Below are 24,561 nucleotides of genomic sequence, written 5' to 3' on the forward strand. Positions count from 1 at the left end.
CCAGAGGGTTTGTTCCAATTATAGTCTCCCGGGGAAAGTCTGTTCCAGGGTGTTGCAGAGACGAACAATGTGGTTTTCGTCCTGGTCGTGGAACACAGGAGCAGATTTATACCCTTGCTAAGGTACTGGACGGGCCATGGGAGTTTAGTGCAAACCAGTCCACATGAGTTTTGTGGACTTGGACTGTGTCCTGTAGTAGGGGCTCCAGGAGTTCTGGGTCCAGAGCTGGTTCATTCACAGCAATCGGAGCAGGAGTCTGGTTGGCATTGCATGTAGTACCGTATTTCCTTGAATTGCCGCCAGGGCGCTAATTAATTTAAAACCTCTTCTCACTCCGGTGCTTACCAAAGGCATTCGCTTATAAATTTGAGTGTGATGTAAGGATACCATCATAATAAGCACATTTAATAAAAAAACGTTATGGTCTTACCTTTACTTAGAAATGAAGTCCATGCGCAGCTCCTTCTGATCAAAAGCATCGATAACTTGTTTATAGAAGTCTTCCTTATCTTTCTTCAGGTTTTAATAGTCTCTCTGTCTCGATGGAGATCTTCCTTTATTACCTCCTGCTTCGATTGAAAGTCCAGTTTAGAAAACTGTTTTATTTTAGATATGTAATCCTCCATGTTAAAAGTGCAAGCGAGAGGAAAAAATAAACGATCGCTGCTCACTCTTGCTGCTTGTTGTCACTTCTTCTGCAGCCGAGTAGTCGCAAGAAGGATCACTAGCGCCCTCTACCACCAGGAGGCGGGAGTCATTTAATGACTCATATTTGACACACGCAGCTACGGTATATTAATAAAACATAGCTGCTTACTGTTCTTTTTAGCATATTCAATAACTTGGACCTTAAATCCTACTGAATAGCTCTTAATCTTCTTCCCTTTATGCGATTTCAAATGATTGAAATCAGCCTGCTCTATTTTGAAAATGATGACAGGTGAAGTGTCACTCGTGACGTGACGATTTTGACCCGGTGTAAATTCTAGGCATATGCTAATTATTTGGCGAAACGACTTTGACCTGGCGGAAATTTTAGACTTGCGCTAATAAAAATAATATTTTGCGAAACGAGTTTGACCCGGCAGTAATTCTAGGCCGGCGCATACTATTTGCCTGGAGGCAATTCAAGGAAATTCGGTAAGTCAGACATGTTCCCAGTGGACTGTGCCAGAACCCTGTTCTCTATCTTCATGGACAACATTTCTAGGTGCAGTCAGGGTGTGGAGGAGGTTTTCAGCTTAGTGGCCAGAAGATCGCATCTCTGCTTTTTGCAGATGACGTGGTCCTGTTGCCTTCCTCGGGCTGAGACCTTCTGCCATCACTAATCTGCTCTTCAGCCGAGTGTGAAGCTACTGGGATGAGGATCAGTGCCTCCAAACCTGGGGCCATGGTTCTCAGTCTACATTCCTACTCTCACCTATGGTCACAAGCTTTGGGTAAGGACTGAAAGGACAAGGTTGTTTTTTTTTGCAAATAATCATTAACTTTAGAATTTGATGCCAGCAACACATGACGAAGACGTTGGGAAAGGTGGCAATAAATACTGATAAAGTTGAGGAATGCTCATTAAACACTTATTTGGAACATCCCACAGGTGTGCAGGCTAATTGGGAACAGGTGGGTGCCATGATTGGGTATAAAAGCAGCTTCCATGAAATGATAAGTAATTCCCAAACAAAGATGGGGCGAGGGTCACCACTTTGTAAGCAAATTGTCGAACAGTTTTAGAACAACATTTCTCAACGAGCTATTGCAAGGAATTTAGGCATTTTACCATCTACGGTCCGTAAAATCATCAAAAGGTTCAGAGAATCTGGAGATATCACTGCACGTAAGCGATGATATTACAGACTTTTGATCCCTCAGGCGGTACTGCATCAAAAACTGACTGTGTGTAAAGGATATCACCACATGGGCTCAGGAACACTTCATAAAAGCACTGTCTGTAACTACAGTTGGTCGCTAAATCTGTAAGTGCTAGTTAAAACTCTGCTATGCAAAGCAAAACCCATTTATCAACAACACCCAGGAACGCCACCGGCTTGGCTGGGCCTGAGCTCATCTAAGATGGACTGATACAAAGTGGAAAAGTGTTCTGTGGTCTGACGAGTCCACATTTCAAATTTTATTTGGAAACTGTGGATGTGGTGTCTTCCAGAACAAAGAGGAAAATAACCATCCGGATTGTTATAGGCGCAAAGTTCAAAAGCCAGCATCTGTGATGGTATGGGGGTGTAGTAGTGCCCAAGGCATGGGTAACTTACACATCTGTGAAGGCACCATTAATGCTGAATGGTCCATACAGGTTTTGGAGCAACATATGTTGTCATCCAAGCAACGTTATCATGAACGCCCCTGCTTATTTCTGCAAGACAATGCCAAGCCATGTGTTACAACAGCGTGGTTTCGTAGGTAAAGAGTGCGGGTACTTTCCTGGCCCGCCTGCAGTCCAGACTTGTCTCCCATGGAAAATGTGTGGCGCATTATGAAGCGTAAAATACGACAGCGGAGACCCCGGACTGTTGAACGACTGAAGCTCTACATAAAACAAGAATGGGAAAGAATTCCACTTTCAAAGCTTCAACAATTAGTTTCCTCAGTTCTCAAACGTTTATTGAGTGTTGTTAAAATAAAAGGTGATGTAACACAGTGGTGAACATGCCCTTTCCCAACTACTTTGGCATGCGTTGCAGCCATGAAATTCTAAGTTAATTATTATTTGCAAAACAAAAATAAAATTTATCAGTTTGAACATCAAATATGTTGTCTTTGTAGCATATTTAACTGAATATGGGTTGAAAAGGATTTGTAAATCATTGTATTCCGTTTATATTTACATCTAACACAATTTCCCAACTCATATGGAAACGGGGTTTGTAAAGTTCTGTCATCTGCCTCATCACACGCACACAAACTCATCGCTAACAAGAATACAACTACAAACACATTGTTGTCATAGCAACTCAGATATTCAATTGTGTACATTGAACGTCGGGACTCAATAATAAATCACAATAATAGAATTTTTGAAAAGCAGCACTTTGTGTAAGTAACCAGTGTGTGTGTGTGTGTGTGTGTGTGCGTGTGTGTGTGTGTGTGTGTGTGTGTGTAAATGAGTGCATTGATGTCATGCAGTGTGGGCTCAATATGGCCGTTGTCCGTCTGCGGGGAGGAATGCTGCCACAACTGTTTTTCAACCATCTGGTTACCACGGCGACACACACAAACTGGTCTTCTCAGAAGAAAAAAAAAAACGTGGAAAAATGGCGACAGGATTCGAAGGCAGAAAAAGTTGATGACTGCCAATATTTTAGATACTTTTCGGTATTTTTCTAAAAGGGGACCACAAAAAATGTCCTTATTGTCTTTATTTTACAAAAAGTCTTAGGGAATGTGAAACATGTTTATTATTGTTATTTAGTCCATACTAGACAACTTGTCTTTCAGTAGTAAGTAAACAAACAAAGATTCCTAATTAGTATGCAGTAACATTGTGTCATTTATACACCTATTATTTTCTACACACTATGAGGGACAAACTGTAAAAAATGATTAATAATCCACTTGTCCATTTACTGTTAATATCTGCTTATTTTCTGTTTTAACATGTTCTATCTACACTTCTGTTCAAATGTAAGAATCACTTATTCTTCTCTTCTTTGATACTTGACATTAGTTTTGGATGATACCACACATTTAGGTATCGATCCGATACCAAGTAGTTACAGGATCATACATTGGTCATATTCAAAGTCCTCATGTGTCCAGGGAAGTATTTACTGACTTTATAAACATAATAGGAATTAAAAAAAAAAAAGATTTGGTGATGCCAAAAACTATCTATGTAATCATAGTAGTATCGACTAGATAACATCTTGTACTTGGTATCATTACAGTGGATGTCAGGTGTGGATTCACCCATGGGGTTTGTTTACATTGTGACACCTGTGAGCTATTGTATCCTCCTACGGTGTGTATTGAAGCATGTTTAGCTATTCCTCATCCTCCAGTGATATTGCTACATGTAAGAAACTTGATTTGTCATCATGGAAGTACTTTTCAGAGGCGGTATAGTACTGAATATGATTCATTAGTATGGCAGTACTGTAATACAAACCCCGTTTCCATATGAGTTGGGAAATTGTGTTAGATGTAAATATAAACAGAATACAATGATTTGCAAATCATTTTCAACCCATATTCAGTTGAATGCACTACAAAGACAACATATTTGATGTTCAAGCTCATAAACTTTTTTTGTTTTGCAAATAATAATTAACTTTGAATTTCATGGCTGCAACATGTGCCAAAGTAGTTGGGAAAGGGCATGTTCACCACTGTGTTACATCACCTTTTCTTTTAACAACACTCAATAAACGTTTGGGAACTGAGTAAACTAATTGTTGAAGCTTTGAAAGTGGAATTCTTTCCCATTCTTGTTTTATGTAGAGCTTCAGTCGTTCAACAGTCCGGGGTCTCCGCTGTCGTATTTTACGCTTCATAATGTGCCACACATTTTCAATGGGAGACAGGTCTGGACTGCAGGCGGGCCAGGAAAGTACCCGCACTCTTTTTTTTATGAAGCCCCGCTGTTGTAACACTTGTCTTGCTGAAATAAGCAGGGGCATCCATGATAACGTTGCTTGGATGACAACATTTGTTGCTCCAAAACCTGTATGGACCATTCAGCATGAATGGTGCCTTTACAAATGTGTAAGTTATCCATGCCTTGGGCACTAATACACCCCCATACCATCACAGATGCTGGCTTTTGAACTTTGAGCCTATAACATTCCGGATGGTTATTTTCCTCTTTGTTCCGGAGAACACCACATCCCCAGTTTCCAAATATAATTTGAAATGTGGACTCGTCAGACCACAGAACACTTTTCCACTTTGCGTCAGTCCATCGTAGATGAGTTTGGGCCCAGCGAAGCCGGCGGCGTTTCAGGGTGTTGTTGATAAATGGGTTTTGCTTTGCATAGTAGAGTTTAACCTGCACTTACAGATGTAGCGACCAACTGTATTTACTGACAGTGGTTTTATGAAGTGTTCCTGAACCCACGTGGTGATATCTTTTACAGACTGATGTCGGTTTTTGATGCAGTACCGCCTGAGGGATCAAAGGTCCGTAATATCATCGCTTACGTGTACCCAATCAGTTTGAACATCAAATATGTTGTCTTTGTAATATATTCAACTGAATATGGGTTGAAAAGGATTTGCAAATCATTGTATTCTGTTTATATTTACATCTAACACAATTTCCCAACTCATATGGAAACGGGGTATGTAATACAAGGTTGGGCACGCACACATTTTCAGGACTAGGATGGATCTCAGATACACATCAGCAGGTACCAGAAGGTGAGAAAATTTTGTTAATATGTTGGTTGATATATCTCTTAATAGGTGCCATTTATACACACGCAATAATAATACTATAATATATGTTGAAGCACAGTACGTCTGACTATGGTAGCCGCCATGCTCCCACAACCCATCAAGTGGTGTGGCTTCGTAGCTTACCAAATATTTTGCCATGTTTTTAAGCTGTCTGTGCAATGTTCTATATCAGGGGTCGGCAACCCAAAATGTGGAAAGAGCAATATTCGACCCAAAATACAAAAACAAATCTGCCTGGAGCCGCAAAAAAAGCCATATTGCATACAGATAGTGTGTCATGAGATATAAATTGAATTATGAGGACTTAAAGGAAACTAAATAAGCTGAAATATAGCTACAAATGAGGCACAATGATGCAATATGTACATAAAGCTAGCCTAAATAGCATGTTAGCATCGATTACCTTGCAGTCATGCAGTGACCGAATATGTCTGATTATCACTCCACATAAGTCAATAACATCAAAAAAACTCACCTTTGTGCATTCATGCGCAACGTTAAAAGTTTGGTGGACAAAATAAGACAGAAAAAGAAGTGGCACAAAACACGTCTTAGAAAGTCGGAGAAAGTTATACATGTAAACAAGCTACGGTGAGTTCAAGGACCGCCAAAATGAGTAGGACAAAATGGCGCTCGCCAAATACTGGAATCAGTGAAGCATGTTTAATATAAACAGTGTGCTTTATAACAATTAGGGAGGTTTGTGTCATGTTTGTCCTACGGAAACGAAATTTAAACAAAAAATATGTTTTATTTCCATTTTTCATATATTTTTGAAAAAAGCTCCAGAGAGCCACTAGGGCGGCACTAAAGAGCTCCAGAGCCGCGGATTGCCGACCCCTGTCCTAATAGGTGCCATTTATACACAGACAATAATAATACTCTAATATATGTTGAAGCACAGTACGTCTGACTATGGTAGACGCCATGCTCCCACAACCCATCAAGTGGTGTGGCTTTGTAGCTTACCAAATATTTTGCCAGGTTTTTAAGCTGTCTGTGCAATGTTCTATATTCTCTATGAAACATCAACGTGCAGTCCTCACGTATTTCTTATGTGTGACTGCCATCTACTGGTCACAATCATGTGCCAAATAAAAAAGCTTCGAGGTCGGTAAGCACGAGCAGAATCAATACACTTAAGCCGCACTATTGATTTTTGAGAAAATTAAAGGATTTTAAGAATGTCTCACGCACTGAAAAATACGGTAAATTAATTTTTTTGGTTGTATTTTAGTGAATTTATATATATATATTTTTCAACATAAAAATTGCTTACAAATAAAAATGCTCATGTTTAACAATTCAGCGTTTTTTGAAAGATGTTTCCAAAAAATCAGTGTGGACATATTTGCTGCTTCCAAATGCATTCAAATGCATAGCTCGGTTGGTAGAGTGGCCGTGTCAGCAACTTGAGGGTTGCAGGTTCGATTCCCGCTTGTGCCATCCTAGTCACTGCCGTTGTGTCCTTGGGCAAGACACTTTACCCACCTGCTCCCAGTACCACCCACACTGGTATAAATGTAACTTAGATATTGGGTGTCACTACGTAACGCGCTTTGAGTCACTTGAGAAAAGCGCTATATAAATATAATTCACTTCACTTCTTTTAGTAGTAACTGCCTGACTTCTTCCACTTGCTGACATGGAAGGCCAGGTGTGTGTGACACTGGCACAGGCACACCTGCTGTACCTGAAGGATGGTGAAGTTCTCCAGCACACTGTTCATCATGTATTTCTCAGGCAGGTGTTTCAGCTTGTGGATGAAGTTGATCATGTACTCGCACAGCGGCGAGCGGTGGATCCGGAACACGTAGCGACCGTTCTCCAGGCGGGCGTACTCCGTCTGAGCAACACACAAAACAACCTGAAGATGGCGATATGTGGGCTGGGAAAAATCTCACATTTCCGAACACTTTCAATAATAAGGCACATATGTATGTGTTTTTGTGTGTGTGTCTGTATATATATATATATATATATATACACAAATACATATATATATACATATATATATATATACAAATACATATGTATATCTATATATATATAGATATACATATATATATACACACACACACATATATATGTGTGTGTATATGTATGTGTGTATATATATATGTGTATATATGTGTGTATATATGTATGTATATATACACATATATATATAAATATGTGTGTGTATATATGTGTGTGTATATATATATATATATAAATACATATATACATACACATATATATGCATATACATACAGATATACACAAATACATATGTATATATACATATATATGTACATATATACACACACACATGTATATACACATTTGTATATATATACATATATATACACATACATATACATATATATATGCATATATATATATATATATATATATATATATGTATATATATATATACACATATATATATATAATAATATAAGATAATATAATAATGGATTAGAATTATATCGCGCTTTTCTATTGTTATATACTCAAAGCGCTCACAGAGAAGTGGGAACCCATCATTCATTCACACTTGGTGGTGGTAAGCTACATCTGTAGCCACAGCTGCCCTGGGGTGGACTGACCGAAGCGTGGCTGCCAGTTTGCGCCTACGGCGCCTCCGACCACCACCAATCATTCATTCATTATATATATAATATATATATATATATATATATATATTATATATATAATATATATATATTATATATATAATATATATATATATATATATATATATATATATGTATATATATATATATATATATAAATTATATATATATATATATATAAATAATATATATATATATATATATATATATATATATATATATATATATATATATATATATATATATATATAGTTTTTCCAGCTGCATGATGAAGTGTAATAAATGTAATGCAATAAAGTGTGTAGCATGGACAATGAACATCATTCTGGTGACAACTGCAATCAAATTATCATGCTGTTAAGTGCCATTGTGTGTGTGTGTGTGTGTGTGTGTGTGTGTGTGTGTGTGTGTAACACAATCCACCAGCCTCCATGGTTAGTCTAGTTAAGGGGAAGAAGATTATTGAGTCATCCGTGTGGGGGGAGGATGGGGGGGTTTGGTTCTGTTTGCCTGGGACCAACACCTTACATCATAATAAAAACCAGACATAATCCGTCCATCCATCCATCCATTTTCTACCGCTTATTCCCTTTTGGGGTCGCGGGGGGCGCTGGCGCCTATCTCAGTCATTGCATTCAAATACATTTGAGCTGCCTCCTGTGTTAACCAATTCCTGATACATTAGAACATGTTGATGTTGTACTTGAGACATATCTTTATGTTTTTTAAAGCCAGGTCACACACTATATTGCTAACAGTTCTTTTTGTACATACATCACTTAGACCAGGTAACACTATTCATTATTAACAGTTCTAGTACTATAGTACTTAGACCAGGTAGCACTTGGTATTATTTATTATTAACAGTTCTAGTACTATAGTACTTAGACCAGGTAACACTTGGTATTATTTATAATTAACAGTTCTAGTACTATAGTACTTAGACCAGGTAGCACTTGGTACTATTTATTATTAACAGTTGTATTACTATAGTACTTAGACCAGGTAACACTTGGTATTATTTATTAATAACAGTTCTATTACTATAGTACTTAGACCAGGTAACACTTGGTATTATTTATTGATAACAGTTCTAGTACTATAGTACTTAGACCAGGTAACACTTGGTATTATTTATTAATAACAGTTCTATTACTATAGTACTTAGACCAGGTAGCACTTGGTATTATTTATTATTAACAGTTCTAGTACTATAGTACTTAGACCAGGTAGCACTTGGTATTATTTATTATTAACAGTTCTAGTACTATAGTACTTAGACCAAGTAACACTTGGTATTATTTATTATTAACAGTTCTAGTACTCAGACCAGGGATGCAGTTGTCAGCTCAAGTCTTGTCAGAAAAAAAACTGTTAAGATGAAAGCAAAAAATAGGCAAAAAGATGAAACGTAACGAGGAAAAAAAGCAGCAAATGTAACAAAATGTTAGAAAGGTAATTATGTGGAGACATTTTGATGTTTAGTCAAATGAATGCTGACCCTGAACCACACTTTGGAGAGCTCTGCATTAAAGGACTATTGCAGCCACAGAAGATGAAGCCAAGGAAGTGATGAAGTATTGCAGCCAACATATTGGATGTCCTCACCTCCACTTTCTCCACCACCTGCTTGCCGAAGGAGCACACCTTGGTGGAGGAGGTGATGACCAAGTTTTCCGAGCTCTCGTACTGACTGGACACTCCGTAGAAGAAGCTGCTGTCCTCCTGCAGGTTCACGCTCAGGTCGGCCTGGAGAGGAGAGGTGGAGGAGGAGGGGAGAGGAGAGAGGAGACGCACTTAAAGGCTTATGCAGCTCAGACATGTCACTTTCACACTTGTCTTCATCTTTAAGTATCACTTATCATTATGGTTAGATCTCTGTATCAGACAGATGAGGTGTCTGTGTTTAAATCTGAGTTATCATAATGGTTAGATCCCTGTATCAGACAGCTGGTGTGTTTCTCCATGTGTAAGTCTGAGTTATCATGATGGTTGGATCCCTGTATCAGACAGCTGAGGTGTCTTCAAGTATCAGTTATTATGGTTAGATCCCTGTATCAGACAGCTGAGGGGGCTTCATCTTTAAGTCTCACTTATCATTATGGTCAGATCCCTGTATCGGACACCCGGTGTGTCTTCATCTTTAAATATCACTTATCATGATTAGATCGCTGTATCAGACAGCTGAGGTGTCTTCATCTTTAAGTATCCCTTATCATTATGGTTGGATCCATGTATCAGACAGCGTAGGTGTCTTCATCTTTAAGTATCAGCTATTATGGTTAGATCCCTGTATCAGACAGCTAAGGTGTCTTCATGTATAAGTATCACTTATTATGATGTTAGATCCCTGTATCAGACACCCGGTGTGTCTTCATCTTTAAGTATCCTTTATCATTATGGTTAGATCCCTGTATCTGACAGCTGATGTGTCTTCATCTTTAAGCATCAGTTATTATGGTTAGATCCCTGTATCAGACAGGGAAGGTGTCTTCATGTTTAAGTATCACTTATTATGACGTTAGATCCCTGTATCAGACACCTGGTGTGTCTTCATCTTTAAGTCTCAGTTATCATTATGGTTGGATCCCTGTATCGGACACCTGGTGTGTCTTCGAGTTTAAGTCTGAGTTATCATGATGGTTAGATCCCTGTATCAGACAGCTGAGGTGTTTTCATCTTTAAGTATCAGTTATCATGTTAGATCCCTGTATTAGACACCTGGTGTGTCTTCATCTTTAAGAATCACTTATCATTATAGTTAGATCCCTGTATCAGACACCCGGTGTGTCTTCATCTGTAAGTATCAGCTATTATTGTTAGATCCCTGTATCAGACAGCTGGTGCGTTTCTTCATATTTAAGTCTGAGTTATCATGATGGTTAGATCCCTGTATCAGCCATGATGTCCTATAATCAGATGGTGTATCAGCACTGAGGGCGGGACACAGGCCGCTCTAATGTGTGATTGAGAGGGCGGCCTCATGTCCACACGACCGTGGTCTTGGTCTTCATGCGGGCCGGCTCTAATTCCTCTATTTGTCTTCATCCAGAGCGGGACGGATCCTCCCCAGGCTGCCGGGGAATTCATCCAATCACAGCGAGCGAGACAGTGAGGTGAGGTGATAAGGTGAGGTGTGCAACAATTCAGCTGCAATCACATTGTCTTGATAAAGTGTGAGGAGGCGGCACAAAAGCCCACAGGGGAACTTGATTCAATCTGCAATGTCTGGGCCATCTGCTTGTCACTGTCGCCATGACAACCCCCTCAGACTTAAAGATGAAGACACCTCAGCTGTCTGATACAGGGATCTAACCGTGATGATAAGTTAGACTTAAAGATGAAGACACCTCAGCTGTCTGATACAGGGATCTAACCGTGATGATAAGTTAGACTTAAAGATGAAGACACACCAGGTGTCCGATACAGGGATCTAACCATAATGATAACTGAGACTTAAAGATGAAGACACACCAGGCGTCTGATACAGGGATCTAACCAATACTAATGATTTAGGGCTATATAAGCAAACATTGATTGATTGATTGATGATGACAACTCAGCTGCCTGATACAGGGATCTAACCATGATGATAAGTGAGACTTAAAGATGAAGACACACCAGGTGTCTAATACAGGGATCTAACATAATGATAACTGAAACTTAAAGATGAAGACACACCGGGTGTCCGATACAGGGATCTAACGATAATGATAAGTGAGACTTAAAGATGAAGACTCCTCAGCTGTCTGATACAGAAATCTAACCATCATGATAACTCAGACTTAAACACAAAGACACCTCAGCTGTCTGATACAGGGATCTAACCATAATAGCTGATACTTAAAGATGAAGACACACCAACTGTCTGATACAGGGATCTAATCATAATAACTGATACTTAAAGATGTAGACACCTCAGCTGTCTGATACAGGGATCTAACCATAATAACTGATACTTAAACATGAAGACACCTCAGCTGTCTGATACAGGGATCTAACCATAACGATAACTGAGACTTAAAGATGAAGACACACCATGCGTCTGATACAGGGATCTAACCATAATGATAAGTGAGACTTAAAGATGAAGACTCCTCAGCTGTCTGATACAGAAATCTAACCATCATGATAACTCAGACTTAAACACAAAGACACCTCAGCTGTCTGATACAGGGATCTACCATAATAGCTGATACTTAAAGATGAAGACACACCAACTGTCTGATACAGGGATCTAATCATAATAACTGATACTTAAAGATGTAGACACCTCAGCTGTCTGATACAGGGATCTAACCATAATAACTGATACTTAAACATGAAGACACCTCAGCTGTCTGATACAGGGATCTAACCATAACGATAACTGAGACTTAAAGATGAAGACACACCATGCGTCTGATACAGGGATCTAACCATAATGATAAGTGAGACTTAAAGATGAAGACTCCTCAGCTGTCTGATACAGAAATCTAACCATCATGATAACTCAGACTTAAACACAAAGACACCTCAGATGATACAGGGATCTAATCATAATAACTGATACTTAAAGATGTAGACACCTCAGCTGTCTGATACAAGGAGCTAACCGTAATAACTGATACTTAAACATAAAGAGACACCTCAGCTGTCTGATACAGGGATCTAACCATCATGATAACTGAGACTTAAAGATGAAGACACACCAGGTGTCTGATACAGGGATCTAACCATCATGATAAGTCAGACTTAAACACAGACACCTCAGCTGTCTGATACAGGGATCTAACCATAATAGCTGATACTTAAAGATGAAGACACACCATGTGTCTGATACAGGGATCTAACCATAATAAGTGATACTTAAAGATGTAGACACCTCAACTGTCTGATACACGGATCTAACCATAATAGCTGATACTTAAAGATGTAGACACCTCGGCTGTCTGATACAAGGATCTAACCGTAATAACTGATACTTAAACATGAAGACACCTCAGCTGTCTGATACAGGGATCTAACCATCGATATAACTGAGACTTAAAGATGAAGACACACCAGGTGTCTGATACGGGGATCTAACATCATGATAATTCAGACTTAAACCTGAAGACACCTCAGCTGTCTGATACAGGGGGCTAAAATGATAGCTGATACTTAAATATGAAGACACGCCAGGTGTCTGATACAGGGATCTAACCATAATAGCTGATACTTAAAGATGAAGACACACCATGTGTCTGATACAGTGATCTAGACATAAAAAGTGATACTTAAAGATGTAGACACCTCAGCTGTCTGATACAGGGATCTAACCATAATAACTGATACTTAAAGATGTAGACACCTCAGCTGTCGGATACAAGGATCTAACCGTAATAACTGATATTTAAACATGAAGACACTTCAACTGTCTGATACAGGGATCTAACCATAATGATAACTGAGACTTAAAGATGAAGACACACCAGGTGTCTGATACAGGGATCTAACCATAATAGCTGATACTTAAAGATGACGACACACCAATTGTCTGATACAAGGATCTAACCATAATAACTGATACTTAAAGATATAGACACCTCAACCGTCTGATACAGGGATCTAATCATAATAACTGATACTTAAAGATGTAGACACCTCAACTGTCTGATACAAGGATCTAACCGTAATAACTGATACTTAAACATGAAGACACCTCAGCTGTCTGATACAGGGATCTAACCATCATGATAACAGAGATTTAAAGATGAAGACACACCAGGTGTCTGATACAGGGATGTAACATAATGATAAGCGATACTTAAAGATGAAGACACACCGGGTGTCTGATACAAGGATCTAACTGTAATAACCGATACTTAAACATGAAGACACACCAGGTGTCTGATACAGGGATCTAACCATCATGATAAGTGAGACTTAAAGATGAAGACCCCTCAGCTGTCAGATACAGGGATCTAACCATCATGATAACTCAGACTTAAACACAAAGACACCTCAGCTGTCTGATACGGGGATCTAACCATAATAACTGATACTTAAACATGAAAACGACCTCTCCGGGCTTCTCTTTATGAGGGTGGGATGAAAAAGCCTCCACACAATAAAGAATGACATCACTTCCTGTTGTCTTTAGAGCACTGACAATCACTTCCTGTTGTCGTTTTACCAAGCAGATTGAAATACTTCCACTTTTCCACAATCAAATTTCATAGATCCTGCTAACTAACTAGTGCCATTCAGACAATTTGGTCTCGCCGCATTTTCCTTCAACACAACGACAAAATAATTTACCATAGGTAAATTATTTTGTCGTTGTGTTGAAATATTCCTAACACAATGTAATATGTACTAATTATATGGAACTTGGAGCCAAGGTATTTCGACATAAATGGATTGCTTACTTCAAATAAAACTGTAAAACACATCCTTGGCCAGCCGGAGCAGACTAACAAGTGTCCATGGAGTGAGTCACTTTAATATTGATCACGATAAGTTGCATGTGCCAGAGTTTTGATGAAGAAGGTGAGAAACACGACTGAACTTAACATCGCCCTCCCCTCAAAGAAGGTAAGCATGAATCATATTTAGCATGTCAAACCATCATTATTCTCTATCAAATGTATTCCAGCTGTCTGATATGGATTCATTGGATCTACAGCATTGGTGTCAAACTTTGGCCCGCCGTGTAATTTAATTTGGCCCTTGAGGCAATATCAAAATAAAATTACAGCTGGCCCGCTGTTACAGCAGCGGTGCCGCTGTAACCAGGGGCCCCACTAGTGATTTTGGGCCCCATGAAAAGAATCGTTACAGGGCCCCCAACACATAATTTCATATAAATTCATCATCATTAGGGGCCTCTCTGGGCCCGCCTCCATCATGGGCCCCTATAATCTGTCTCCTTCCCCCCCCCCTTTTTGGTGCCCCTAGCTGTAACACCGCAATTTCTCACACTTGCCAATCCTCCCGAAGTTCAGTTCCCCTCCTGAAAATTTCCCGAGGCAAGCAAGCATCCTCCCGATTTTCACCTGGACAACAATATTGAGGGCGTGCCTTAAAGGCACCGCTTTTAGCTTTCTCTACAACCTGTCGTCACGTCCGCATTTCCTCCATACAAACAGCGTGCAGGCCCACTCGCATAATATATGCGACTATTACTCACACATAAGTGAATACAAGTCATACTTGGTCGACAGCCATACAGGTCACACTGAGGGTGGCCGTATAAACAACTTTAACACTGTTACAAATATGCGCCACACTGTGAACTCACACCAAACGAGAATGACAAACACATTTCGGGAGAACATCTGCATTGTGACATAACATAAACACAACAGAACAAATACCCAGAACCCCTTGCAGCACTAACTCTTTCGGGACGCTACAATATATTTTGATATTTACCTCAGAAGGTTGCAAATAGAAAAGAGGCATTAAATATTTATTAAAATTTTATTTGATATGCCATTGATATTTTTTAATTATTAGGGCCCGCATGGCCAAAGGACCTATTGTTTTTCGTGCGTTTTATTATTATTATTATTATTATTATTCCGCCGCCTCTTTGAACTGTAATTTGACCCCCTGACCAAGCTTCAAAACTCACCAAATTTCACACACTCATCAGAACTGGCGAAAGTTGCCATCTAATAAAAAAAAAAAAAAAAAAAAATCAAAAATGCGCTCTAGCGCCCCCTACGAAAAAAAAAACAGACTGCTTGTAACTTCCGTTAGCAATGTCGTAGAGACATGAAACCAAAACCTCTATGTAGGACTGACTTAGACCTAGATTTCATAATTTTACTTTATACGGCAAAAATCAAAACAATTTTGGCAAAAACCCCATCAAAGCAAAATTTGCCTAAAAAAATGCTATTTTTTCCTCTGCGCTGTATTTTGACCCTCTCAAAATGCTTCAAAACTCACCAAACTTGACACACACATCAGGACTGGCAAAAATTAGGATCTAGTTATTATTATTATTTGAAACTCAATTTTGCATGTCACTATAACGTTATATAAGCCTTGCTTGTTCAATATTCAATGCAAAACTTGTTTGGGTCCCTATTAAAAGGTTCATTTGTTCAACCTCGGCCCGCGGCTTTGTTCAGTTTTACATTTTGGCCCACTCTGTATTTGAGTTTGACACCCCTGGTCTACAGTATTCCCTGGCCTCCTGTACTAAGTACTTCATATTAAGCATTATATCCCGTGTCCAATAGTGCTATTATTGCTGACTGTGCAGTTTGGTCCTCGCTGTTCCATCATTGCTAAATAGTTGTTGATGAAACAGACCTCCTTCTAGCACAGGGGTAGGGAACCTGTGGCTCTTTTGATGACTACATCTGGCTCCAGATAAATCTTAGCTGACATTGTTTAACACGATAAGTACTAAATAATTACACTGGTAATCACAGTGTTAAAAATAACGTTCAAATTATAAAACATTCTCATGCATTTTAATCCAACCATTCGTTTTCTATCGCACCTGTCCAAGATGTCGCATTAATGGTAAGAAGTATTATATTTATTATTGGTTCAATTTAGAATAAAAATGTTATTAAAACAAATAAGAGACTTATTATACTCTAAAAATTTTGGTCTTGTCAAGACCTGGACTATGGTGTGGTTTTTCCTGTGGTGCTAAGCGAATGGAACAGATGTGGCGTGAAGGTAATGACATCTTTAATCTTAACTCAAAAATATTACAAAAACAAAGGGTATGAACAAAAGGCGCTCTCAGTGGAGGTTAAAAACTTGGCTATGAAAAATAAAACTCGCACAATGGGAGAACTATGAACATAAAATAAAACTTACAAACTGTGGCATGAAAAACTTACTTGGACCGAGAAAGAGCATGGATCATCGGCATAGATAACAAAGGTGTGTAGGAGGTGATAGAGGGTGAGTAGAAGGCTGAAAAGTGTAATATTTAACCCTGGCAACTGCAGGCTTAAATGGTGACGTGGTGATTGACAACAGGTACATGAGTTCAAGTGAATCGGGTGCGTGAGTTGTGAAAACGGGTGAACTGATTGGTAGTCATTAGGGATGCACCGATTAATCGGTAACCGAATATATTCGGCCGAATATGGCAAAAAAAGCCACATCCGGCCTTCGGTGGAATGAGTTAAAAACAAGGCCGAATAGTGGCGTGTGACGCAATCAACCAACGTGCAGTGACGTGGTGACGTTGGGATATGTTGTGTACCTGTATAAGTGTATGAGGTTACAAGCACACACTTATTGGGATTTAGTGGGTCCTCTGTTTACATTATTAGCCTGTTGTGTCGGCTACCTGTATAAGTGTAAGAGGTTACAAGCACACACTTAATTGAGATTTACTTGAGCCTTCTGTTTACATTATTAGAATATCTACTGTGGCTAAGCAGACTTTTGCCAAAAGGACAATAATTCATTTGTTGTGGGTTTATCCACTTTAATGCACTTTATTTTTTTTTTGGGAATGCATGTTTTTTTTGAAGGCCTAATATAAATGAAAAACTTTGTGATTTTTTTGAAAAGCAAAGACTACTGGAATATTAAAAAAAATGTCAATATTCAATAAAAAATTACTTTATTTGAAAAACATGTCTAAATATTTATTCTAGGCTATTTATGCAATATTAAAAAAATTGTGAAAAACTGCATTCATTATTCGGTATTCGGCCTTCGGCCAAGCGTTTAAGTTTTATTCGGCTTCGGCCACAAATTTTCATTTCGGTGCATCCCTATTAGTCATGGAAACAAAAACAAACCAGGGTGCACAAAAACAGGAACTAATGGAGTCAAAAACAAAAACAGAACATACCTTAACAGAACATGATCACAAAGACATGACAAGTCTTACTTGAAAATGCACACATTTAGTTGTATTCAGTGTTAAAAAAATATTATACGGCTCTCACGGAAATACATTTTGAAATATTTGGCTTTCATGGCTCTCTCAACCAAAAAGGTTCCCGACCCCTGTTCCAGCACAATGTTTTCAGAAGTAGCGTCCAGTTGTCAGCATTGTTTTAGGGAGAATGTCCACTCAAGCAGTGATGCAATTTACCTGCCAGGTGTTCCCACTGCCGGCCCACACTTCCCGCCAAGGAAACACAAAGCCAATCAAGCTGTTCCGACCCCCAAATGTAACCACACCTCTCGATGGAAAATATTTATATTAAGCCAAGGTTTAAGAGCGACTGATCACACCACAAGTCTCCATTTCTCCCCGCTATGATGTATCCATGACAGGCTCATCTTGCCCTCAATCAAATGCCAGTGGGAAATATGACCAGCTGCTCTTCCTCGCCAGCGCAGCGTCCAAAGCGCTGTCACTCAAAAATGTCCTTGATCCCTCCGCGGTAAATAATGCTGCACTTGCTGCTACTGTGTAATGCACAATCAAAACTGTTTGCACCTGGCACGTGTTATTTTGGTATTATTCATGTGTTCATATTGCACATACCCTAAATCAGGGGTCACCAACCTTTTTCAAACCAAGAGCTACTTCTTGGGTACTGATTAATGCCAAGGGCTACCAGTTTGATACACACTTAAATAACTTGCCAGAAATAGCCAATTTGCTCAATATACCTTTAACTCTGTTATTATTCATAATTAATGATATTTATGTTTGTGGAAACACTGATCATCTTAATGATTTCTCAGAATAAATATATATAGAAACAGATAAATATTTTTATAAATATATTTCGACTCTTTAAAATTCAAAATTCAACCGAAAAAAAGAAGAGAAAAACTAACTAACTCGAATCTTTTTGAAAAAATTTTAAAAAGAATTTATGGAACATCCTTAGTAATTTTTCCTGATTAAGATTAATTTAAAAAAATTGATGACATGTTTTAAATAGGTTAAAATCCAATCTGCACTTCGTTAGAATTTATAACAAATTGGACTAAGCTATATTTCTAATAAAGAGAAATAATTTTTTTGAATTTTAATCATAATGAGTTTGAAGAAATATTTCACAAATATTCTTCGTCAAAAAAATAGAAACTAAAATGAAGAATTAAATTAAAATGTATTTATTATTCTCGACAATAAAAAAAATTACTTGAACATTGATTTAAATTGTCAGGAAGGAATTTAAAAGGTAAAAAGGTATATGTGTTTAAAAATCCTAAAATCATTTTTAAGGTTGTATTTTTTTCTCTAAAATTGTCTTTCTGAAAGTTATAAGAAGCAAAGTAAAAAAATTAATGAATTTATTTAAACAAGTGAAGACCAAATAAAAATAAAATAAAATATTTTCTTGGATTTTCAAATTCTATTTGAGTTTTGTCTCTCTTAGAATTAAAAATGTCGAGCAAAGCGAGACCAGGTTGCTAGTAAATAAATACAATTTAAAAAATAGAGGCAGCTCACTAGTAAGTGCTGCTATTTTAGCTATTTTTAGAACAGGCCAGCGGGCGACTCATCTGGTCCTTACGGGCGACCTGGTGCCCGCGGGCACTGCGTTGGTGACCCCTGCCCTAAATCAACACTTGTGACAACAGCAAACAACCGGAGTACAGCGGGGGTTCAAACCTCAATCATGTTCTTCATGTCATTTCTAAAATCATTATTTCAACATGCTTTTAGCATAAAACACAATGCTGATCCCATTCCCGGTAAAAATCATACTTTGTGCAAATATACCCAATATGTCAGCTAAAATGTCAAAATGTTTCAAATACTAACATGTCTCATAGCATCAAGGATATTTCAAACTCTGCAGTATATTGAGGTGGTGGCGCGAATAAGTGAAGTGAAGTGAAGTGAATTATATTTATATAGCGCTTTTTCTCTAGTGACTCAAAGCGCTTTACTTAGTGAAACCCAATATCTAATTTTTACATTTAAAGCAGTGTGGGTGGCACTGGGAGCAGGTGGGTAAAGTGTCTTGCCCAAGGACACAACGGCAGTGACTAAGATGGCTGAAGTGGGTATCGAACCTGCAACCCTCAAGTTGCTGGTACGGCCGCTCTACCAACCGAGCTATATGTAGTAGACTTAATAACACAGAAAAAAAGGACAAAAATCATACAAAGTATTAAAAAAAGGACATGAATTAAATAATAAAAGTAGTAGAATAAATGTATTATTAAAAAGTAATTTACTACTATTCTTACATGAACATTTTGCTCAACAAGGTTATTTTTGTCTTCTTATTCATATACTTTTTAAAAATGTTGATGTAATCACACCATATTTTGGGTTTATTAGATGGAATCTTTACCTGACATGTTTCAGAACATTTTAAAAAAGTGTATAAAATATATATATATATATATATATATATATATATATACCGTATTTCCTTGAATTGCCACCGGGGCGCAAATTATTTTAAAACCTCTTCTCACTCCTGCGCTTACCAAAGGTATGCAGTAAAAATTTGAGTGTGATGTAAGCTTGGACCTAAATCCTACTGAATAGCTCTTAATCTTCTTCCCTTTATGCAATTTCAAATTACCGGTATTGAAATCAGCCTCCTTCATTTTGAAAATGATGACAGGGGAAGTGTCACTCGTGACATCACGAGTTTGACCAGGCGGTAATACTAAGCATGCGCTAATTATTTTGGGAAGCGAGTTTGACCCGGCAGTAATTCAAGGCAGGCGCATACTATATGCCCTGCGGCAATTCAAGGAAATACGGTATATATATACAGTGGGGCAAAAAAGTATTTGGTCAGCCACCGATTGTGCAAGTTCTCCCACTTAAAATGATGACAGAGGTCTGTCATTTTCATCATAGGTACACTTCAACTGTGAGAGACAGAATGTGAAAAAAAAAATCCACGAATTCCCATTGTAGGAATTTTAAAGAATTTATTTGTAAATTATGGTGGAAAATAAGTATTTGGTCACTTCAAACAAGGAAGATCTCTGGCTCTCACAGACCTGTAACTTCTTCTTTAAGAAGCTCTTCTGTCCTCCACTTGTTACCTGTATTAATGGCACTTGTTTGAACTCGTTATCTGTATAAAAGACACCTGTCCACAGCCTCAAACAGTCAGACTCCTGACTCCACTATGGCCAAGACCAAAGAGCTGTCGAAGGACACCAGGAAAAGAATTGTAGACCTGCACCAGACTGGGAAGAGTGAATCTACAATAGGCAAGCAGCTTGGTGTGGAAAAATCAACTGTGGGAGCAATTATCAGAAAATGGAAGACATACAAGACCACTGATAATCTCCCTCGATCTGGGGCTCCACTCAAGATCTCATCCTGTGGGGTCAAAGTGATCATGAGAACGGTGAGCAAAAATCCCAGGACCACACGGGGGGACCTGGCGAATGACCTGCAGAGAGTAGGGACCAAAGTAACAAAGGTTACCATCAGTAACACACTACGCCGACAGGGAATCAAATCCTGCAGTGCCAGACGTGTCCCCCTGCTTAAGCCAGTGCATTTCCAGGCCCGTCTGAAGTTTGCCAGAGAGCACATGGATGATACAGCAGAGGATTGGGAGAATGTCATGTGGTCAGATGAAACCAAAATAGAACTTTTTGGTATAAACTCAACTTGTCGTGTTTGGAGGAAGGAGAATACTGAGTTGCATCCCAAGAACACCACACCTACTGTGAAGCATGGGGGTGAAAACATCATGCTTTGTGGCTGTTTTTCTGCTAAGGGGACAGGACGACTGATCCGTGTTAAAGAAAGAATGAATGGGGTCATGTATCGTGAGATTTTGAGCCAAAACCTCCTTCCATCAGTGAGAGCTTTGAAGATGAAAAGTGGCTGGGTCTTCCAGCATGACACTGATCCCAAACACACCGCCCGGGCAACAAAGGAGTGGCTCCATAAGAAGCATTTGAAAGTCCTGGAGTGGCCTAGCCAGTCCCCAGACCTCAACCCCATAGAAAATCTGTGGAGGGAGTTGAAAGTCCATGTTGCTCGGCGACAGCCCCAAAACATCACTGCTCTCGAGAAGATCTGCATAGAGGAATGGGCCAAAATACCAGCTACTGTGTGTGCAAACCTGGTAAAGACCTATAGTAATCGTTTGACCTTTGTTATTGCCAACAAAGGTTATATTACAAAGTATTGAGTTGAATTTTTGTTATTGACCAAAAACGTATTTTCCACCATAACTTACAAATAAATTCTTTAAAATTCCTACAATGTGAATTCCTGGATTTTTTTTCACATTCTGTCTCTCACAGTTGAAGTGTACCTATGATGAAAATTACAGACCTCTGTCATCATTTTAAGTGGGAGAACTTGCACAATCGGTGGCTGACTAAATACTTTTTTACCCCACTGTAGATATACATATACATATATACATATACATATACATATATATATATATATATATATATATATATATATATATATATATATATATATATATATATATATATGACAAACATGCTAGGGAGTAAATACTGAACATGTACTTGAAATAACACTCAACAAAGTCATCCAACATTGACTTTTTCACAAGTTTAGTCACTTTTCCCCACGGTGTTCCTGCCAATGGTACACATTATATCCAATTACTCAGGTGTCAAAAGTATCGATATTTGGATTCCATATTACAGCGTAAATATCTGGTATCGACGTTAGCCATATTTTAGAACAAAACTAATAACTCACTCCTGTAACTCTGAAGAGGCATTTTGGATTTGGGAACCTTTCGAAACACGAGTTAACACACAATTATAATAGTTTACATATTTAGAGTTAAAAACTGCATTAGAAGAGAGTTACACCCATTTTAAATATTTGGGGTCAGAAACAAAAACAATGAAGGTCAAAGTCTCTCCTAAAGCACCTTCCCATTCACACCCGCCACTCGTTAATCTGTAAACTCCTTGTCACCACGGAGACCATTTTGGAAGTCACATGACCAGCAGTCACACTATGTTGCAAACAGTCACATGACCAGCAGTCACACTAAGTTGCTAACAGTGGCTCACAAAAATGAGTCCAGCCCTCAGATTTCCAAGTCGGTATCTTCTCAAAGGGCAACACTATAGAAAGCAAACATGAATCTACATTAGAGTAGTCAATGTGCAGCTGGTACAGTAGCGTAGATTTACTAGCCACTGAAAATGGCCCAACTTGAGTTGTAGAAAAGTTTTGCTGTGTGTTGGTTTTAGTGTGTGTTCTGAGAGGGCCGCGCTATAAATAAATAGGTACATCGGGGGGGGCTGCAAGAGCACAGGGAGGGACAGCTGCCTGGATCACATTTCCCCACGTGAAATTCAGACCCGCCACTCTCCCCAAGGCTGCCCACACACACACACACACACACACACACACATTTTGTATTGTGTGTGTGTTTGAATAAGCAGGCAGGTCATCCCCGTGCTGTTCAAATTGTCCTTTAAGTCCTTTTCCTCCAGTGCATAAACTATCACAGCACGTTAACACTGCAGGGCCATTACAGGTGCGACAGGTGCACAGCGGCATTAAAGGCCTACTGAAAGCCACTACTACCGACCACGCAGTAGATAGTTTATATATCAATGATGAAATATTAACATTGCAACACATGCCAATACGGCCTTTTTAGTTTACTAAATTGCAATTTTAAATTTTGCGCGAAGTATCCTGTTGAAAACGTCGTGACGTCTTGGATTGTAGCGGATATTTTGCTCCAGCCCGATCCCAGCTATAAGTCGTCTGCTTTAATCTTAAATTACACAGTATTCTGGACATCTGTGTTGCTGAATCTTTTGCATTTCATTCAATAAATAATGGAGACGTCAAAGAAGAAAGATGTAGGTGGGAAGCGGTGTATTGCGGCTGGCTTTAGCAACACAAACACAGCCGGTCATTCCTTGTTTACATTCCCGAAGGTGAAGCTTTACTATGGAACAGAGCGGTCAAGCGAACATGGTTCCCTACCACATGTCAACCGGCAGGTTTTGGTGAGAAAATTGTGGTAATAAGTCGGCTCTTACCGTAGACATGAGCGGAGCTTGCGTCGTTCCTCGTGCACCTGTCAAAGAGAAAGCTGCGGACTGTCTTGCCTCCTCCGACCGGCTGCCCCCGACCGTCAGATGCTTCATCGTCACACCAGCGTAAAACGTTGAGTTCATCCTGAGGGAACTCTCCTGAAGGAATCAATAAATTCCTATCTATCTAATCCAGGCGTCGGCAACCTTTACCACTCAAAGAGCCATTTTGACCCGTTTCACAAAATAAAGAAAACAATGGAAGCCACAAAACTCCTCCGACCGGCCGCCCCCCAACGTGGGATGCTTCCACCGTGGAGGAGGGGGAAAAAAAGCTCAGCCCAGCCCGACCGGCTGCCTTCGCTTCGCCTCGTCGAGAAACGTGGCTTCCCTCAGAGACACTGGCGTTCACCACACCCCTCCGACTTTCAGGTACGATAGTATAATCTCACTACAACACTAGTAACACAATAAGCAGATAAGGGATTTTCCAGAATTATCCTAGTAAATGTGTCTAATAACATCTGAATCGTGCCCACTGCCCTGTCTTTTTTTTTCTACTCCTTCACTCTCACTTTCCTCATCCACGAATCTTTCATCCTCGCTCAAATTAATGGGGAAATCGTCGCTT

At 39.0% G+C, this 24,561-nt stretch overlaps 1 protein-coding gene across 2 annotated transcripts in view; it reads right to left on the minus strand.

Moving 5' to 3' along the window:
- LOC133562996 (transcriptional enhancer factor TEF-3-like) overlaps positions 1 to 24,561 on the minus strand; it is a 108,918-nt gene that overhangs the window by 824 nt on the left and 83,533 nt on the right. For both annotated transcript variants that reach the window (XM_061916867.1, XM_061916866.1), the window contains exons 9-10: positions 9,636 to 9,776; positions 7,103 to 7,255 (exon numbers count right to left, since the gene is read on the minus strand). In XM_061916867.1, coding sequence (XP_061772851.1) covers positions 7,103 to 7,255; positions 9,636 to 9,776 — 294 coding nt within the window. The remainder of the gene's footprint in view (positions 1 to 7,102; positions 7,256 to 9,635; positions 9,777 to 24,561) is intronic.

The sequence above is a fragment of the Nerophis ophidion genome, linkage group LG12, assembly GCF_033978795.1.
Source record: "Nerophis ophidion isolate RoL-2023_Sa linkage group LG12, RoL_Noph_v1.0, whole genome shotgun sequence".
Classification (NCBI taxonomy): domain Eukaryota; kingdom Metazoa; phylum Chordata; class Actinopteri; order Syngnathiformes; family Syngnathidae; genus Nerophis; species Nerophis ophidion.